Source organism: Polyodon spathula, chromosome 13 (genome assembly GCF_017654505.1).
Source record: "Polyodon spathula isolate WHYD16114869_AA chromosome 13, ASM1765450v1, whole genome shotgun sequence".
In the NCBI taxonomy this organism is placed as follows: domain Eukaryota; kingdom Metazoa; phylum Chordata; class Actinopteri; order Acipenseriformes; family Polyodontidae; genus Polyodon; species Polyodon spathula.
The window spans coordinates 37,137,164-37,158,390 of record NC_054546.1 but is presented as its reverse complement, the minus strand read 5'-3'; the positions used below and the strand labels follow the sequence as shown (position 1 = coordinate 37,158,390).

General features: G+C 38.5%; 2 protein-coding genes across 3 annotated transcripts in view; one reads left to right on the top strand and one right to left on the bottom strand.

Moving 5' to 3' along the window:
• Window positions 1-853: 853 nt before the first annotated feature.
• Window positions 854-3,069, bottom strand: LOC121325320 (MARVEL domain-containing protein 3-like). The gene is given in 4 exon segments (XM_041267749.1): window positions 854-1,309; window positions 1,312-1,478; window positions 2,503-2,633; window positions 2,846-3,069. Coding segments are annotated over 4 exon segments (963 nt in total). The 3' UTR covers window positions 854-868.
• Window positions 3,070-6,576: 3,507 nt separating this feature from the next.
• The window catches only part of LOC121325162 (ubiquitin carboxyl-terminal hydrolase 10-like), a 36,418-nt gene continuing 21,767 nt past the window's right edge, over window positions 6,577-21,227 (top strand). For both annotated transcript variants that reach the window (XM_041267480.1, XM_041267479.1), the window contains exons 1-4: window positions 6,577-6,827; window positions 12,722-12,790; window positions 14,096-14,141; window positions 14,904-16,253. In XM_041267480.1, the coding sequence (XP_041123414.1) occupies window positions 6,807-6,827; window positions 12,722-12,790; window positions 14,096-14,141; window positions 14,904-16,253 (1,486 nt within the window). In that variant the 5' untranslated portion in view covers window positions 6,577-6,806. The remainder of the gene's footprint in view (window positions 6,828-12,721; window positions 12,791-14,095; window positions 14,142-14,903; window positions 16,254-21,227) is intronic.

Here is a 21,227-nt window from a genome sequence, read left to right as displayed (position 1 = left end):
TACAAAGCTATACTGTGGACAAATATACTAAACTGAAAATCAAGAAATTACATTTTAGTGCTAAACTGAACAAGTGTGAGATGCTGCAGGTTTACCATGACATTTCATAACATAAAGTTCTCTTCAAATAAACAACATTCACTTCATAATAGTTTACAAAAGTTCTAAAGTTGGGAGGGCTAGGTACCTGCATGGAAAAAGTTATACAGTGCAAATGGTCCTAATGCTAAAGCTGAGCTATTGTGTAAAGCTATTGGTTTACACTGTGATAAAATACACTGTTTATATGACATGCGCTATAGTTTTTTGAATTACTCAAAAGTCATGGGCTTAATAAAACATGTTTGTTCTAGATTGTGTGGTGTAAGTAAAATAAGCAGCTTTATTGTATAAAGAAATGAAAATAAAGATGAGTGGTATCACATATCTCATTGTCCCACAACTCCCCGATCCCCCCCAACAACTGAATACACTAAATATCTCTCTCCTTTGTGTCACTGCACATTAATCCACATAATGTGTGGTGCACGTACATTAATATACATATTTTAAATTATATCATATCCGGATCTGCACAGACAATACCATGTAAACCTTGTCAAATTAATGTTAGAATCTCACCAAAAATTAACTGTAGATTAGAATAAAATAATTGAGTGGAATGACACAAAAGGACCAAGGAGGAACAGGTAAAAAATTTTAATCTATGGCTTTAGGGATGGAATTAGACTTGCATTGGAAAGATGTCCACGACTGTCCAAGTTTCAATATGAGCGCCATTAGAAATGTTCAAGCTGCATTTCCATCTTATTTGTACCCCCTGTAGTTCTATATAAAAAATTCCTTGGCAGAGGGTGAAAGGAATCCTCTAAAAGCCGTGCCCCTCTTGAGGCTGCTTCTTTAGTTCACGGACCCTCCTGAAAGCTCGGACAGCGAGCCAGGCACTAAAAGGGAATGCTAGGACTCCAAGGACCCCAAACAGGCCACTGGCGATTTCCGCCCCGTGGAAACCGCAGGAGAAGCCTTGGTGTCCTTTGCTAGCGTACATCTCATTTCTGTCCTTGCAGATCTGAGAGTTGTAAGCCTCCTGCAGCTTTATGAAATGGAAAGCCATTGCTGGTAAGTAACCCAGTCCAATGATGACATCCAGGACGCAGCTGATGAGCAGAATCACAGGCCAGCGAAAAGGAACGCGCAGCAGGCCCAGGAGAAGCATCAGACAGGCATAGCCCATGAGAGCACCCCCGAAAGCCATGGTAGCCGTGGCGATTGGAAGTTTCAGCTGGTAGAATTGGGTGTCCAGTTTTTTTTTACCTTCTCCGCCTCTGCTCCAGTAAAGGTATTGGCTCCTCCAAAGTAGTACGCGTAAATACCGCCCAAGCTGCCATAGTCTTTATATGTCTCTGATGCGTTAAACGACACCCCAGCACAGATCACTAACAGCAGGTTCAGCAGGACTTCCAAAACCTGGCACAGAGCTGAAACAGTGTAAGAGATGAGGTGGGGTGGGAAAAGGAAAGCGCTAATTAGATTAGAAGGGCATGCAGCGAAGTGGGAGTGTGGAGGGGGGGTTCAAGTAAGTTTTAAAAGGAGAAATGAAATGGTCATTGTTTCTACATACTGTAAATGTGTTACATTTTAAAAATGAATCATGTAAGAGACAGCCTCGTGCCCCATGGATTCACAGCTGCAAGGCTGTATCATAGATTGGGGTAAGGACTACAGCTAGCAATGCATTGGATCATTTGGTCCAAGCTATGCATTATTTTGATTTTCTTCTTTCTGATCTTCCATATGAATAAATAACTTGAACAATCTCCTCACAGCTATCTTTAGCTAAACTCTTCATTGATCAAGTTTAAGCACTATTTGAGCAGTCTCAGTCATCAAAAACAGCATCACAAACTGCCTGAATTCTGTGTTGAAACAAGAAAACGTCATGCAATAGGCAAACTGACTCAAATGTGTGACATGACTTAAGCCTTAGAGAAACGCTCACAATCCCTTCCTAAAACCTGCATTTAAATGCACTATATATAACCTCCAATCAGTGAAGCAATAAGGCTGACACAGTTAATCACCATATGATGAGAAATTCTACATTCCACACTTTCAGGTTGTGTTTCATAACTGCACAGGGTGTAACTGCCATCCCAAGACCTGCCTCGCTGAAACCTGGAACATTTCTTTCTAGAAAAAAAGCAGCAACTCAAGTAGAGACTGTATACCGAAGCGTCACTCAGGCCTCTCCCACTCACTGTTTGCCAGGCACTGATCATCTTGTTTTCCTCCTTCCCTCCTTTGCCAGATAGAAGTGAGGTTTGAAACTCTTACATTGAAGATACTATGATTTCAAAAAGTCCTCAACTTTTAACATTAAACTCCTGAGTTGGGTTGACTGTTGCAATGTTTATATGCACATCTCCACTCTATACCCTTTTCCAGGGATACAGTGTCTTCGAAGTGGGGGATAATAAATAGCAAAATGTCAAGGGATCTTACCTCTTCCGGTACAAAGATATCTGCACTGGTAGCATTCAAAAAGACCAGGTCCTGGTTCGTAAAAATCCATTTGTTCAGGGGGAAGCCCATTCCTGGGGGATCTGTAAGATACTGAGGATGTTTCATCATATCTGTGAAAGTAACAAAGAAAAGGAAAGTGTATCTATAGCTACTGTAACTGTAGCCTCACGAACACATCAAATTCTCACTTACCTCTCCTCCCAGTGGTGAACAGGCTGGTTTTCTTTGAAAGAGGTCTCACGGTAATCTGGGATATGGGGGTTCTCTATTGTTGTGCTGCTGATTGTGACATCCCCTGTCAAGTACTCTTTCTCGTTTGTACCTCGGCTCCTTCTCATCCCGAGAATTTTGGTCTCTCCAGTGATCATACTGGTCTCTAGAGTGCCTCTCCCGTTCCTGTTCTCTGTCCCTCTGTCCCCTGCCATCTCCTCTCTCTTTCCTAGGGTGCTTTTTCGGGTCCCTGTCCCGATGAGGATCCCTCTCACCCCTTTCCTGACTTCGAGGGAGATAGTTTTTCCGTTCCGGGTATCTCTCGCCTGCCGACATTTTAGATATATTCTTTTAAAAGTTGTCACTTGGATACTATGGCAAGAGAAAGGAAAAAATGATGCATACATTATTAAAAGAATTAAATTAGACCTAATGACGCATTAATCCTTCCCCCGATTTAGTTTAGATGAATAAAAAAAGGTTTTCCACTATCTGTACGAATTTCTCCCACATTGAAATGGTAAAAAGAAAACAAAAAGTAACTCATCATTATAAAAAATCTATTAAGAATGACATAGACACCACATGTATGAAAGGCCAACATTGATTGACCACAATAATGTCAAGTTTTCAATTGCAGTTTAATATTATTTTTAACAAAAAGATATGAGTGTACAAACTCATATCCATTTGCCTCCACCATCATTTAAAACAAGAACATTTGGAAAATCTGACACAAAAATGTATCAGACTACCTTTAGATAACAAGTCACCTAGAGTAGTACACAAATAAACAAACCCATTGATGTTTAAGAGTTTACAAACAACATGAAGCCAGCTCAGCAAAGCAGACAAGAACACAAGCAAAGCCTTTCATTGCCATACTAACGGCTCAGATTACTGAAACTGGGATGTTGTTGACAATGCCCAAACCGAAACTCGAAAGAATTACATCATAATATACAACAAAACAAAACAAAAAAACTATTGAGTTGGTAACCTTAAACAACAATATTTACTGATAGAAATATAGGTAAAACCGGTTACATTGTCATCTTCAGCTGTTTATTTAAACCTCAATGTTACACCTTTTTCAAATAAGAAATGTAACCAACAACACAGCGACAGGTAACCTATTAGCAGCCTACCTACCTGGATGTTCCTACCAAAAATTATATGTACACTTTCTTCCCCGCAGTTTAACCATGTAAATCAAATACAATCTCTATCTTCTTCGCCTTACTTCACTCCATTTTGTTGATCTGTATAACTCTGTCTAGTTCGGGGTAGTACACAGTGCTTGTTTTTCTCATTTAACGGAGCAGCTTTTGTTTGCTCTAGTCCTGTGCATGTGGATCTTCAGCAGTACACGCACTAATCCCTTGCATTACCAGAAACAACTGGGAGTACCCGCTCTTGCTCACCAGACCTCAATATGTTAACTTGCCTTACAGTATGGTGCGCACTGAACACGTTTCTGTTTCAAATACACCTGTTACATCCTAAAAGAAAGTTATTTTTTTTTGTAAATTGTTTAACTAATCTGTTAGATTTATTACAAAAGGCAATAAAAATGCATATAAGTAGATAATAAGATTATTATTATTATTATTATTATTATTATTATATTATTATTATTATTATTATTCATAATGTATTTATTTATTTTGATAATGTACCCTTTTTAGGGTCCCGTGAACTACATAATCTTTAATTAATCTACAGCTGGTGTCACAGAACTATTGCACACTTTACCTAAATTAAAATGATGTTTAAAAGTACTGTACTGCACTATCTGTTGCTACAAGTGACCTCTAGTGACCACTACAGTCACTGCAATGTGTTACTGAAATACAAGGACATGCTGATTCTTGATGTTATCTCAAAAATGAATCTAAACTAGAAAGTCACAACTTATAATCCTAAAATGCATACATTTTTAAATTTTGTGAACTACAGTTTAGTTACGTAAACCTACTCATTTGATGTCTTCTTTCTATTGTATTTTGTTACTGAATTTATTAATGACAATAAACCCGACAATGATACAGAACGAAGGATTATTATTGAGGGTGAAGGCTTTTATGTACATTATTAACTAGGTCATGATTACATTATTGAACACTTTCTCATACAGTAACTTAAACAAACATGTCTGTGCACATTTTAGATTTTAGACTAATATGGAAGATCTGATCTTAAAAAAAATAATGCATACAAAGATACACAAATTGTTACATATAAAGGCCACACTTTAATCAACACATTTTATCCCCTGATCAGACCCCCAGCCGGAATAATGGCTGAAGGAAAAAACTGAGCATTTCAGCAGTTTTTTTTTCTGTGAAACAGCTTGAAAAAAAGTTTATAACATACTGCTGTGAGGTGTGAATAAGAGAACAGCCAAACCTAAAATCTTTGGGGAATGAGAACAGAAGAGCACAGGATAATACAGAAGAAAAAAAGGAGCCTGAAGTTTTCATCTATAGAGGCTTATATATAATAATCAATCATTTGCCTGTATGGATTACTTTATCAGATACATTATTTAACAATCAAGAAAGGTGTGGTATAAAAGCACTGACATCTATTCAGTGCATCTTTACCATGGTTATATGTTATAGCTTCCTTTGGCTTTATCACAGTTTCTAATTGACTTGGCATAGCAAGTGAAAGCCTTTGCACAGACTGCTCAAACCAGAAGGCTTGTTTTCACTGACCTCTTCAGCTCTATACAACATGTTAGACTGGCAGACTGGGCCATGGAACTGAAAAACCCTGGATGTTTCCATCCCTGTGCCCAAACACTGAGGGTAATAATATTAAAATAACTGTACTTTCTTGCACAGTATCCATTATATTATACCTTGCAGGGTCAGCTGAATATGTAAATACAATAAATACTGGCTTTCAAGACCACAAAGGTCTCTTCTTCTTCAGGTGAAAAGTTGACAGTGCCATTCCTCTAACAGGTCACTTAGCCTCAGATTCTATTAAAAGATATCACCCCCAAAAAAACTTGTAGTTCTCATATACAGTATGGACCACCACAGCTAGTCTTGTCCTAAATGTCAAATTCAAAGATATGTGACCATCTTGTTAACAGTCACCACACTGTTTGTGCAGTTTATGTAGCACTGGCATCTTGCAATCAAATGAAATTAAAAAAAAAGAAAATGCATGTACTGACGGGAGCAAACATGCATTAGCTCAAACCTAATTCATGTTATCAGCTTGTTAGTTAGTGGGTGATGTTCACTTTCTGGGCTGTATTCACTAAACTTAAAGGGGTGTTTTAAAGAATGAGACTGTTTTTCTTAAGCCCCTAAGGATTAATTCAATCAAATTTGCTGCTCAGTTTCTCCACTGTTTCAGAGATTATTGGCATTAGTTTTTTATTTTAAAACACTGTTTAACATTAATATAGTATCCCTTAAAATGTAAAGTTGCGTGAATACGGTCCTCTAGCATCTAAAACCACTGCAAGCTAACAGTAACAAGGTTTGCTTCCTTTAAAAAATAAATAAATAAATAAATAAATAAAATGGAGGAATTTCCCCAAATACCCACTGATATATGAACTCTTATCACATGTATCACGTTATCTACAATATATAACCCTTACACATTATATCATGTACTGACAATACCGGTTTTATATATAATTTGAAAAAGGAAAACTGCTGTGTACCAAAAGAAGCAACATAAAAAAAAGAAAAGGGTAATGTAGGTCCACAACAATTGATACAAAAGAAAAATACAGTGCATTATAGCAGGACATTTCCGCGAGCCGCTCCACCTCCCACCTCTGAGAGCACGCGCAAAGGCGAGAGGCGAGGCGAGACAAAGATGGCGGCGGCGGGGGAAGCGGCGTGATGAGCAGGAGGAGGAGAATACTACTGTGAATCAAATACTATAGATTTAAACTTGGAATAGTTAAAAAAAAAAAAAAAAAAAAAAAAAAAAAAACTAAAGAATCTCTTTAAAGAAAATAATAACACTATTCCAGACATATCTCTATAGACGTGTGGTTTTCTTTTTATGTAATAAGAAAAAAGAAACTCTCCGGCAGCATGGCTTCACACAGTAACCAGGTAAAACTGTTTCTCATTCTCAATTCTGGGGGCTTTTCTGAGAGCTTTGGCCTTGCAGATTGCTTTTAGGTGTTAGAAATGTGTAATGAAATGCTTCGTGTGCTGGCGTGTCGCCATGTCATTGGGAAGTAGCCACAGTGCATTAATTTAATTGTGCGTGTTCATTTCGGCGAGTACGGTGGTGCTGAAATCTCATTGAAATATATCAGCGTGGATGAGGCCCAACGAGCCAGTCATTCATAGATGAGACAGCACCAGGGACACGGTTAAACCCTGTGTACGTTGAAAAATATTATATACAGTAAGATATGCAACCCCAGTGCAAATTAAACATATGCTGTGCTCAATACAACATGTTTAATTTTTAATTTAATTTACCGTCTGATTGGCCCACTTGCACTACAGCAGGCCCGGCACATAGAGTAGTGTTTCCCTTCAATCCTTAAAAAAAAAAAAAAAAAAAAAAAACACACAATAAAAACAACTTGCAATTAAGTCGTGCGTTTAAAAATAATCGTATACGTCTTAGACTTGAGGATGTGCTTTGTGGTATTGTTTTTTTGCAATGCAAACGCAGGTGCTGGAAAAAATACTTTGCATCACATGCATACAGGCCTGTTGCGTGGGGGCGGTCTTGTGTTTAGTCAGACTCATTCAAACTGAAAGGGAAGCACGGGGCTGGAGTGCTTGTTCGTGTTTAGTAATAAAATGCTGTTATGTTCTCACTTTAACGCTGTGTGCTTATTCATTATGTGGCATGTAACTAACAACACATTGTATGTTGTGGCCTACTATTCAGCAAAGCCGTCTCCCTGTAGAAGTGAACAGTGCCATTGGAAACACGAGCATATTATAAAATAATTATGGAAACGAATTAACCGTCTGCACAGTGGAACCCAGAATCCTCTTAAAACGTCTTTAAATTGGTTCCCTGTGATTCTTCCTAGGAGGAGTAGTTTATTCAAGTAACTTAAATCCAGTATTTTTTTTTTTTATATAAATGTATTTGATTATCAGAATAATGATGACAAATGGTAATCTGGAAATGCTGGTAAAGTTAGGTTCACATTGAAAAAATTGCTTCATAAAGGTGTCTGATTTGTGAAAAACGAACAGATTTAATATTTCATTTCTGTAGCACGATACCATCATAACAAAGTACAAATCGGTTTCACAATCTGATAGTTTAACTGTAAACAAGAGAAACGTCCAGTCCGCACACATTTAGCGAACATTTAAATTGTGTGCAGACAGTACGATATATATTCCGTACAGATGTATCAGGAAGTGGCATAACATGAGAATTTATTAAAAAAAATACAAGGCGTTAATGTAGTGAAGGAGCATGAGTGTTGACTCCCTACATCAGAGTTAACGGGGGCATTGAAATTTAGCTGAATCATAGGGTGCCCCCCCCCTCCTAGTTCTGTTGCTGTCAGTATATTGTAATACTTATCTTTTCAGGGAATGTGAACGGATTGCATAACACATACGGGGGTACAATGTCTGGAATCTATTGGTTAAGTGATTGTACTAAATTTGCAGTTCATTCTTATTTATGTGTGGTGGTTTGTTTTCATTTAAGAACCATATTTACATAATCAGATTCATATTCTTTAAGTTATGGAGGCTCAGTATTACACAAGTTGAAATGTTCTGTTTTGTGCAAACTTTTTTCACTACCTTATCTGCATACATAAAAGCAAATGGCTAGCAAGCTCATTTGTGAATTAGCTTAGAGCTAACAGTTATTTAAATCTGAACCAGTTAGACTTGTATATATTCTGCCAAATGTTTGTGTCCCTTAAGGCATTGAATGTAGATCCTGTGTATTTTATCATTGGCCAGAATGGCTCAAACAGAATCCCAGCTTTGAAGAACGTGAGTGTTAATAGGGGCCATTTGTTTTATATTAACCCTCCTGTTAGGTTTCTGGTCTGTTTGACCCAACTCTAGTTTCCAATAAGCTCAAATGCTATTTCTTTTCATTTTCTGTATAGCATTTTATGACTTTTTCTAAGTTGGGGTCATGAAGTTATACATAGAAAACAGAACCTTTTGAGTTTTTTTTTTTTTTTTTTAAGAACAGGTCACGTATACAAATAAGATGTTTCGGGTCACTGTGACACGTGGCATTTATCTATGTCGATTTGTGTGCAGGAATAAAACAAACTTCAATTTGTTATTTTATTATTATTATATTTGTATTATCATCTCTGGAAATGGTTGCACCTGTCTGGAGATATTTATAAACAAAAAAACAAACAATATATATCTACAAGGCAGAGCCTAATTTTCTCTGTCAGTATTGCAACAGCATCTCACTGGTAAAGACATTCCAAAATGAGGAGCTCCCAGGTTGGCAGTCAAAGAAGTTTTATCACAGCTCCTGGACTAAAATAGCATAAGAGTAAAACCTTTGCAAATAAAAAGTTAATCAATTAAAGGCTGTTTTAAATTAGTTTGGAATTGCATTGGGTCAGTATGACCCAAAACACAACAGATGTACCTAAATTCTGAACATAATAGGAGAGTTAACAACTTGGATACAGCAGTGTAATTTTACACTTTAGTTGTGGGAGTTTATCAACCCCTAATAGCGACAATGACTCAATGTAGATCCTAAATTGCACGTTTTAAAATATCTTATTTAGACAAGAAATTCTTCTGTAGGAAAATAGGAATGACATATGATTCTTGGAAGACCATTGGGATCTGTTGGAATTTCAGCAACACATTGTCATTGAGTTGTGCATACTACTGTTAAGTATATTTAACTGTTGATGCACAGTGAGTGGAGTTATGGTCAACTGTAGATATGATTGTAACATTAAACCAATTTTTCTCAATTATTGAGAAAACAAATGTATATATTAGCAAAATATATTAACAGCTTTATGGGGACTTGTTTTCACGCTCGGCACCAGCAGCTTTGGTTCTCTCAATTGCTTTGGAGCCTGGTTACTTAATCACAGGGCCTTTGTATGATTCGCTTAAACAAGTAAATCCAATCCATTCTTGGCCACCTCTCCCAGCAATACCGTCCAATCTAGCTATGCAGAAACACGTACAAAGTTTTGATAGAATAGTAAAAAATGTAAGCATTAAATGAAAGTGTAATATTTAAATGTTTTTGGATTTCTAATTTTAGGTGTTTCCAACTAAACTCCAGCATAAAATGTCTGCCTTTTGCCTGACAGGTACAGCATATCTAATAGGCTTTTAAATTTCTTTTTAACTACTTAAACCGTAGATTTGTAATTTTCGGTATAATTAAAGTATCAACCAGATGAACGAGTGGTGCAACTTCAGGCATTGCATGTGCCTTTGACAGCGTATACCTTTGCTCAGTAACAAGGTCTAAATTTATAGCTGTTTATTTTTTAGGAAAATAAAACTTAAATCCATTTTTAGGGACCCCAACTTTTGTTGACGATTCCAACAGGCACTTCGCATAAGGACTAGCAGTTTCATAGGTACTACTCCTTTGGACTAGTACTACAATATTGTTAGTTTCTAACCCAGTACTTGACATATTAGAAATGAGCATCAATTCTGCATTGCTTTGTGTGGCAGTAAAACATGCTTTAGAAGTCCATCTGACTAATATAGAGCAGAGGTAGGAAACCTTTGGCACTTCCATTGCAGGACTTTGTTCTAACTGGAGCATTAATTATTTAATTGACCTCCAACAGGGTCAATTAAATAATTTAGGATGTGGTTGGCACAAAGTCCTGCAATGGAATGGATTGGAAGGTTGCCTACCCCTGGTCTGGAGACTACCTGTTACAAGGCAATTCAATAACAAATTCTGTAAAGATGCTGGACCATATGTGCAACCAAAGCCCTATGCTAGATACGGGTGGGCTCTTCATCCAAGAATACATTCTAATTTGGTCAGAATACATTCTAATCTGATTTCTTAACTTTTTTTTTTTTTTTTTTTTTATTGCCTCTTGTATGGTTTGGTACATTTTATAAAAACAAAAACTTAATTTGCTATAATCCCCACTCCTAATGAAATGAAGCAGCTTAGTGTGGTACGTGTAACATTCTATGGTGAAGGCAATGAAGGGAAATTCTTTCTGTTGTGATAGTATTAGCTGGCTGGAGGTCATTGGGATTATAAATTCTCATTAACAAAGAATTGCATTTGCTTGAACTGCACTTTCTTTTGTCTTCTAGAATTTTTATGTTTGACTGTTTAAATGTGGCTGAAGGATTAGTAGTCTGCTTGCCAGCTTACTGAACCATTATTACACCCAGGTTCTGTGTGTCTATTCTGAAAGTTGACTGTGTCAAAGCCCACCTGTTGCATGTTTTTGGATTAACCGTTTTAACCCCACCCTTGTTTTTCTCCTCACTCAGTAATGGGGTAGTCCTAATTTACCATAATTGGATAAGATACAATTGATATACAATATGTGTGTGGCAGTCGTTGCAATTTCATAATTACATGGAAACATTTAAGGTAACTGAAGTTTTTAGTTGGTTTTCAGTTAGTTCAGGCCTGTCAATGAGGTAAATGCTAGAGACCTTCAGCACAGTCAGCACTGCTGGAATTATCTTAATTATAGCCAGCTAGGGAAAGTGCAGGTTGTCTGCAGTGAGGCATGTGGCCAAAACAGGGGTGGTGTCCAATTGCAAACTTTTTAAGTGTCTGGTCCTGCTATGTTGCATGTCACTTAACACCACCCCAAGGCATTCAAGAAGGATTAACTTTTTCTAACTTGTCTCATGTGTTAAAATAAGATGGATTGATGGAGAACTGTCAAATAATTTACAGCAGATTTCTTGAAAAAAAAGGCTGAACCCCACCTTCCTGTTTTTTTTAAAATATTTTTCATGGGCCTTTTTTGTTTTAAGTGTCGGTAATAACAAATTGCATTTCAGTATACACCAGGGTCTATACTGATACCAATTTAAGTGTTTTATAAAATACTACTAGGTGCATTTCATATGATTTAACATGGGGTCTGCTCTCTGAACCTTTGACTTTTCAAAATCCACAACTAGCACTGTATTTGTTTTGTTAAAATTGATATTCAACAATTAGTTCTCTTCTGTATTGAATTTGCTGGCTCTCAGGTCCTATACACGGTCAGTTCTTGTTATATTACTAACTATATTGTTTTAGTTTTTTGATTGAGCTTGATCTAATTTTACAATACATATAAAATACACGTTTGAAGTGAGCTTTGCCAGAGCTGCGTGACTCATCAGTTTTTGGGTGGTCTTTATTTGCACACCAAGCCTGTATGCTGCAAATGCAATCCCATTAAACAAGGCCGTAGCCCTGTGCCCTCTATTGCTGTTGAACAAAGTGCGATCTTATGCTGATACACTCTATGGGCACAGATCAAGGAGCTGCCATCTGCTGCAACTTTGTCATTGTAGCAGTTATGGGCCAGAGAAAGAAAACAGGCTGTGAGAGAGAGCCCATGATCCCAGACGACTGCTTTGATTTATGATGCCTACTGCGAAGAGGCTTCTGTCCTACAGCAATTGTTTTATTATTACAGAGTAATGGTGCAGTACTCTTTGTGAAATATGCTGGTTTGTATATAGAGGTGAATTGTTTGAGACCCCCTGCCCCTTTTCAAAAATAAAAAAATAGCAACATAGGCATTTGTAAAGACATTGGCTTTGCTTATTAGTGGAAATGCAAGACAAAACCCTGTACCAAATCTGTTTCTAAAGGATGTTCAGAATTAATAATTAAAATTACATCTCAATTATTTTGATGTGAATCAAATTTTTGTCTGTACTGTTTTCATTTAAGAGCTGAAAAAACTGATCCCCATTAATAATTTCAAGCGGCTAGCTTGCGAGTGATATGGTGAATACTGATTTAAAGAATTACTGAATTCTAATGGCTGTTCTTTTTCTTGCAGTATATCTTTGGGGAGTTCAGCCCTGATGAATTCAATCAGTTCTTTGTGACTCCCCGCTGTTATGTTGAGGTAAATTTTTATTTATTTACTTTAACTACCAATTCTTCCAACAGGAAAGACCATTTTGGGTTAAACAACTTTACAACACGTATCCCTTGCAACAGAGGGCTTGCTGGCTTTGGCCACATTTACAAGGCACTACTTCTAAAAACATTCTGTTACTGGAATGTCCCAGTAATGATGATTTCTGTAAAAATGTAATTTTAAATAAATTGGTATATTTTTCTTAAGCTATTTTAAGCATGTAGTAGTAGTCTGTTCTTATGGGGCGAGCTAAATGATACATCTTGGTTTGAATCCTAATGGAGGCCCTGACCAATTTTGTCCTTCAGTCCCTTTGTACATCCCTTAGGTTATTGGTATTAAGTATAAAAGATCTACACGAGTGACTTGGTTTCAAATAAGTACTTGTTACTGTTGACAAAGTTTTCAAAGCTACTTTTTATATAGTTATATGTGGGTCATTACATTGTATTTGTCTCTTTCCGACCAGTGGGCTACTGTACCGCTTTTAAAATAAAACTTGTAAGATTTGAGGAGTCTTGTTTTCCGAGCATCTAGGTACTGCCCAACATTGTTATAAAATACAGCAGGAAACCCATACATGTACTTAAAAGTAGTGCAGGTCGTGTCGTATCCCCCCCCCCCCCAAAGTTCATCTCTCACCAGTGCATGGAATAGCTCAATCTAGGCATTGGGAGTTTCTTAATGGTGAGTAAGGGAAACCTTACTGTGAAGATGAGAGGGGTAACTCCTTGCTGCCCATGTATAATTTTCTTAATTCTCCTCCTAACCTTTTAAATATCTGCCATAAGTTGGCTCTAATTAACTGTAAGAAGCTTGGCAATGGAGAGCTTGGCAAGAGGTTAACAATTTTAATGATCACCGAAGGTATTTGTTTTTCATGTCTTTAATTGTTACTGTGTGTTGCACATAAATCATGGGGGCGCAAACTGAGTGTATACAGTGAGTGGGTAGCAATCTAGTTGGAATACATTATACACCATTGTGTACAGGTTTGTTTCTCCAAGACATGCATTAAACAAAAAAAAACCCAAAATATCAAAACCTTTTGTGTGTATGTGGTAATTACCCCCCTCCTCCCCCCTCAATACCATGAATATAATGTAGTGCCAGACTGAATGCTTTCTAAACAGACATTGTTACTCTGACAAGGGTGCTGATGTAACACATTTCATGCTTAATTCCCAGTTATAGAAGTAGCTAACACTTTTTACAAAGGCTTATAGAGTATATGCACCTCCTGACTGTATAGTATGTATTCAGAGTTTAACTATTTTTTTTTTCCAACAGCTTCCCCCATTCAATGACAAAGTCCAATGTGTCAGTCAGTCCTCTGGTAAGGGTTTGTTTTTGTTTTAAATCTATTATGTTACAGTGTAAACCCTTTACACTAGTTAGTGTTTTGTAGAAAAAATATGATTCTGATTAAAGGGGGCTAACCTGCTTTCAAAAGGTTGCATTTGGCAGGAATAGAATTTGTTTTTGTAAAAAAATCACAGGTGTGTGAAACCTGTAATGGCACATACTGTAACCGTGTTGTATTCAATCAGTTATGAACTTGCTGGTGGATAATGATTTTGCTTAGCCTAAAGTAGTACATTTCCTTTGTTTCAGATAATTTTGATCACAAATCTGTATTTTATATTTAACACCTTGTTCTGTTCCATATATGAAATATGGAGATACTGTAGATTTGCTGTGATTTGAGTATGACAAGGTGTCCCTTTTTGTTAATGTAGACCCATGGTTATAAGCAGGTGGATGAGTAAACCTATTGCCTTTTCTTACCTTTTATAGGGCATGAAAGAGGCTTTGCATGATAAGATGCAAATTAAATGTGCTGTGTGCATACAAAATAGTTCTTTAGAAATTAAGTATTATTTAAATGTGTAAATGCCACCATTCAGTTTAGGCTTTAGAAAGAATACTAACTATAGACTGAAGTCTAAAGGCTGTAATAGGTAGGATATTCTGTGTGCACTTGAAAGTGGTAGAGGTTTTAATGGGAACCCATTGAGGACCAATTCATGAGCACTGATCTATTCTTGGGGTATCTCCATCTGTATCTAATCTCTCTCTGTCTTCCCAATCCACACAGGAGAGGATTATCCGTGTATCAAGTTTGGGGTGGACGAGGTTATTGATCTGGAGTCTGTTGGACAGAAAGATTCCATGTACAAAGTTTCCAGCACTCTTAACCCCCAGGCTCCCGAGTTCATTCTGGGCAGCCAACCCTCACAGAAAGTCCTGGACAGCTTGCAGGCTGCCGACTCCAGTGGGTTCAACTCCATTGACTGCCAGCACTCTGAGCCCTCTTCTCTGGACAGCAATAGGGCTTGCCAGGACATGGACATGGACGGTGCTTCTGGCAGCCTGGGTCAGCGGGAGCGGAAAAAGAAGAAAAAGCGACCACCAGGATATTACAGTTATTTGGAAGGGTCTAGCAGTAGCAACAGCAACAGCAGCAGCAGTGCTCGGGCCCACCCTGAAACACACCTGGTAGTTGGACTGGTCAATGGACATGCACTGAATGCGACTGGCCTTGGCAGCTTGGGATCAGAGGAGGTGGGGACAGCTGCAGAGACTGCTTCTGAATTTCACAGGAGTAGCACTGGCATCAGCACTACCACCCCCGCTATTATTACTACTACTTCACCCACAACAGTGTCGTCCGCCATCAATCGAAGGACTTGTGAAAGCCCTGATGACACTATTTTTGACTTCATGAGTGGAGCCATATCATTATCGGACAGTAACAACACTGCCACCTCCTCTTCCTCCTCCCAGAGCAGTGGGGTGGCAGAGGGAGGCAGGACTGCTGAGCAGCGGCCTGAGCCTTGCACTCTGGGGAACACCGAACTGCTATTTAGCGGAAGGGACAGTCCTAGTCCCACTCTTCCTTCCTCAGTGAGGACATCGCTTCCGCAGGCATCTTGCGTTGTTACTGCTTCATCTGCTGCTATTGTCAACGCTGGCAATGACACAGCTCGTACTACTGATGAGGAGGAGGAGGAGGAGGAGGAGGAGGAGGAGGAGGAGGAGATCATGGTCAGCACTGTTTCCAACGGGCAGGTGGTTGCTGAGACTTCTGGCTGTGGGGAAGCACAACAGGACTCAACTGAGCTACTACAGCGACAATTGGAGGCCCCTGAAGGCTCCGATACCGATGCAAAGGTAGCAGAAGATCTGGGTTTGTCTGCTGCTCCACAGGCACCATCAGCGGGTGGTACTGCAGCCAACCCCCCTGCCAAATCCTGGGCCAGCCTCTTTCACAATTCTAAGCCCTCTCCGGGTGGGCCAGTGGCTTATGTGGAAATAAAAAGCATGCCACCCTCCTCCACTGCCACTGCGAATACCCCAGCCACAGATCAGGCCCCTGAGCTCCCAGGAGAGGTTAAAGAGAGCCCCGTTCATGTGTCTGAGGATCCCATGGCTCCTAAGCTTGCAGGTAGAGTACACTGGGAAATAAGGGTTAAATACACACCCCTTTTATAAAGTATCAAGTGATAGAAAATTAGGGCTGATCCTAGAATTTAGTGGTTTCTTGCCCAGCCTCATCTTGATGTGTTTTTTCTATGGTTTAAAGATTTGTTTTTTTCTTTTGTGCGCAGTTAAATTTTTTGGGACTTTTTTTCTTCTTTTTATGCTGTATTGGTGTCCCATGTGTTTTCAGATAGTAGTTTTTTTTATGGTTTTAACCACCTGTGGTTAAAAGCAAAATCAAAACATCAACTTTTAAAGAACTGTATTTGATCTGCATTTTGTGAGTACAGTAGTCCGTCGCGCATTCCAATTGTGTTGGTACCAGAGTAAGGGCGGATATGTAAAATGTCAATTAAAGGAATCCTGTTAAGTACCATTATACACAGCTGTAACAATTACTGTATTCACACAATAATTGTTTTGAGATTCCACTTTTATTAGGGAACTCCCCTAAATCCCTTGTTTAGGAAGATACAAGGTATTAAAGGGCCAGGAGGATGGGAAATTTAGTTCTGAGAGGTCCATGCAGGTACGTGGGAAATCATCTTGAGGCAGGGAATGCAATGGAAGTTTGAAAAATGGTCAATGTACAAAAGATATATCTATATAATTTTAAAATAATATACAAACCTTACATAAACAGTTGTAGCAACACATGAGAACATCTAACATGTAGATACTGTAATTTTCAGGAAAAATATTTCTTAAAGCAGTCCACTAGTAACAATGTACTGTATGTTAGTCAACAAATAAACATACAAGAAACAGATTAGTCAAACAAGGGACATTATTAAAAAAATGTACAATTTCCATAAAATTACAAATTAAATACTATGTTCAGGACACTTCTGTCCCATGTGTAGGTTCATCTGCAACAACGCAGACTAGTTTTGCTGTACTTGCTGTAAAGCTGCTTGCATGTGTTTCTTGTATACCCAGGACAGATAGTTGCCTTAGTTAGAACAGGGCTCTTCAACTATTTAGGGGGCCATATTGGAAAAAAGTTAGGAGTAGGTAGGCTAGAGTATTAAATATTAAGTTTCTATTTTTGAGCTTCTAACTACTGTGCCCTCTGGATAAGTATTTCCAAAAGCTCCTTGCTTGGTTTCCAAATGCCTTTTCATATTGTATTCCTTAACTACCAGCACACATTCATTGCACAATAAACACTTTGGCCTTGTGATTCGGGGGGTGGGGGGTGACAAGTTTTTTTTTTTTTTTTTTTTTTTTTTTTTTCTCAGGTACTTTTCACTTTTCTGTATGCAACTCTAAAATTATTCCTCAGAATAGAACTCGCAAAACAGTTGCTTTTTTTAAACAACTGGACTCGCACAGCACACAGGCAGCGCCGCAAAAGACAAGACAGTGTAGTGTAACGATCGTTATCCAGTGATCCAAACAAACATACAAAAAATGTTTTATACAAGCGTCATCGCTGGGCTTCTGGACAGTAAAGTTTTACCTTATAAATATTGCTCTACTTAAGTTAGATGGGGTAACAAAATACATGATTACTTACTCGGAAACTGTGTTAAAGATAATAAGGTGCTATGGTTTGAATTATTTTGCTTGTGTCCAATCCGCCCTCAGTACCTGCAACAGCTACTTCATTAATAATATTTAAGACCATATTTTGGTGTTCTCACCGCCTGTTTCGCTTTCCTTCTTTTTGCCTCATGATTTACACTGAACAAAAATATAAACGCAACATGCAACAATTTCAAAGATTTTACTGAGTTACAGTTAATATAAGGACATCGGTCAATTGAAATAAATTCATTAGGCCCTAATCTGGATTTCACATGACTGGGAATACAGATATGCATCTGTCGGTCACATACCTTTAAAAAAAAAAAAAAAAAAAAGAAGGGGTGTGGATCAGAAAACCAGTCAGTATCTGGTGTGATCACCATTTGCCTCATGCAGCGCGGCACATCTCCTTCGCATAGAGTTGATCAGGCTGTTGATTGTGGCCTGTGGACTGTTGTCCCACTCCTCTTCAGTGGCTGTGCGAAGCTACGGGATATTGGCGGGATCTGGAACACTCACTCGTACACGTCGATCCAGAGCATCCCAAACATGCTCAGTGGGTGACATGTCTGAGTATGCAGGCCATGGAAGAACTGGGACGTTTTCAGTTTCCAGGAATTGTGTACATATCCTTGTGACATAGGGCCATGCATTATCATGCTGAAACATGAGGCGATGGCAGCGGATGAATGGCACGACAATGGGCCTCAGGATCTCGTCACAGTACCTCTGTGCATTCAAATTGCCGATAAAAAAAAATTATCGATAAAATTAAATTGTGTTTGTTGTCCGTAGCTTATGCCTGCCCATACCATAACCCCACTGCCACCATGGGGCACTGTTCACAACGTTGACATCAGCAAACTGCTCGCCCACACGACTCCATACACGCAGTCTGCCACCTGCTCAGTATGGTTGAAATCGGGATTCACCTGTTTGGAGCACACTTCTCCAGCTTGCCAGTGGCCATCGAAAGTGAGAATTTGCCCACTGAAGTCGGTTACGACGCTGAACTGCAGTCAGGTCAAGACCCTGGTGAGGATTACGAGTACGCACATAAGCTTCCCCGAGACGGTTTGACAGTTTGAGCAGAAATTCTTCGGTTGTGTAAACCCAGTTTCATCAGCTGTCAGAGTGGCTGGTCTCAGACGATCCCGCAGGTGAAGAAGCCAGATGTGGAGGTCCTGGGCTGGCGTGGTTACACGTGGTCTGCGGTTGTGGGGCCGGTTGAACATACTGCCAAATTCTCTAAAACGACGTTGGAGGCGGCTTATGGTAGAGAAATTAACATTCAATTCTCTGGCAACAGCTCTGATGGACGTTCCTGCAGTCGGCATGCCAATTGCACGCTCCCTCAAAACTCGTGGCATTGTGTTGTGTGACAAAACTGCACATTTTAGAGTGGCCTTTTTTGTCCCCAGCACAAGGTGCACCTGTAATGATCATGCTGTTTAATCAGCTTCTTGATATGCCACACCTGTCAGGTGGATGGATTATCTTGGCAAAGGAGAAATGCTCACTAACAGGGATGTAAACAAATTTGTGCACAAAATTTGAGAGAAATAAGCTTTTTGTGCATATTGAAATTTCTAGGATCTTTCACTTCAGCTCATGAAACATGGGACCAACACTACGCGTTTATATTTTTGTTCAGTGTAGTTCTGCACGATAAATCTATCCATTTCTTTTGTACATCTGTTGCCGTTCTCTCATGGTCATTTGACATTTTTTTCTTTTCTTTGCTAGTTAGGGATCCCAACAACTTGCCAAATAGAACAGATTTTGTTTTGACGAAAGTTCTATAGTTGTATTTATTAATTCTTTAGAAAAATGTACTTTCCTTGTCACACTGGCAATTGAAAGCTATTGCAACTGTGCTTTTAAAGTCGATTGCAGAGTGACTGATTTTTACACAGTGCAAATCGCAAACTGATCCTTGTGATAGGTTTTATGAAATGCTCGCAGCGAGGACCTCGAAGTCCTCGCAGCCACTCTTGCAACCTTATTGCAGTTACAGACTTTTATGAAATAGGCTCCTGGTTCTCTCTCTCGTGCACAAACATGCTCAGACACGTCGGCAAATTGCACCTTCTTTAGGTTTGGCAGGAGCCCTGAGGTAAGAAAATGGAACCTTTTTATACCTGATGCCCTGCTGGCAGCAGGCAGGCTCATCATTAATTGATTACAGTAAATACACATCTAATTTATAATACAGAAAGTTCACATTTTAAAATTACATTACTAATAATGTAAGTAATCGCATGGAGGGGTAATACAATAAACCACTGACGCATGCGCATATCTGGAAATAATCCTAATATTGAGAGTAAATAGGTGAAGAAACAGGAGTAGAATACCACAAGGTGGTGCTAAAATAATCTAAACTATTTTACTCCGCTTCCTGCTGTTTAGTGTTACCACCCTGATTGCCACATTTTACTAATTTTGTAGTATGAGTGCATGCTGTTGGGTGGAGGGTCTACTGGGTCATTGCTGCATAGTGGACCAACTATGTAGATTTCTTTAATTTCTAATTGATACACAAACCACATCTCAGAGAAAAGGTCTGAAGGTGTATGCATTTACAGAGCTGTGTAACATGCCTGCGAAAATACCAATTTTGATTACACTCTATTTGAGCTGAAATGACCCTTTTTACATTTAAGCATTTTTTATATTCTGAACTCAGAACAGTGTGTTGCAGAAGTGTGTGTGTGTGTGTGTGTATATATATATATATATATATATATATATATATATATATATATATATATATATATATATATATATATATATACATGCTACAAATGAAAACATGCTACAATTTTTAGTAATTTCTGTTTTTTTTGTGAAATTATTTAACTTATGAAATGGGGTTTTATGCTTATTCACTTATAAAACAAGTTTTTCTAGAAAGTCTACAACTTTAATCACCACAGCTTAATTTTAGTGGTGCCCTTACAGTTAAATGTGTTTACTGGTTAGCAATCAAAATCCCCCACCCTCCCAACAAGTGTATTTCATAGATGTCAATCCACTCTTGTTGTGTTCACTCTTTTTTTTTTTTTTTTTTTATTTTTTTGTGTATGTGTTTTAAAGATCACATTACTTTGAAATCTGACAAGATTGTTCAGTATTGGAACATAATACGCACAGTATCTCGTACAAACAGACCCAAATTGTTGGGTATGGATTAACCAACTTTTTGGTTAAAGATCTGAGTTGGCACGCAAGTAAATGCTGTAGCATGCTTCACTTAATGCACTCCTTACGCTTTGCTGTCAATGGCGAATGAAGAAATTAAAGGTTTGCCTCAGGATAACACGAGCTAGAGCGGTGAGGTGCTGACGGTGCTCAGTTTTTTTAAATTAAAATTTATTGGTGTTAGTGTCTATTTTGTATGTGAGAG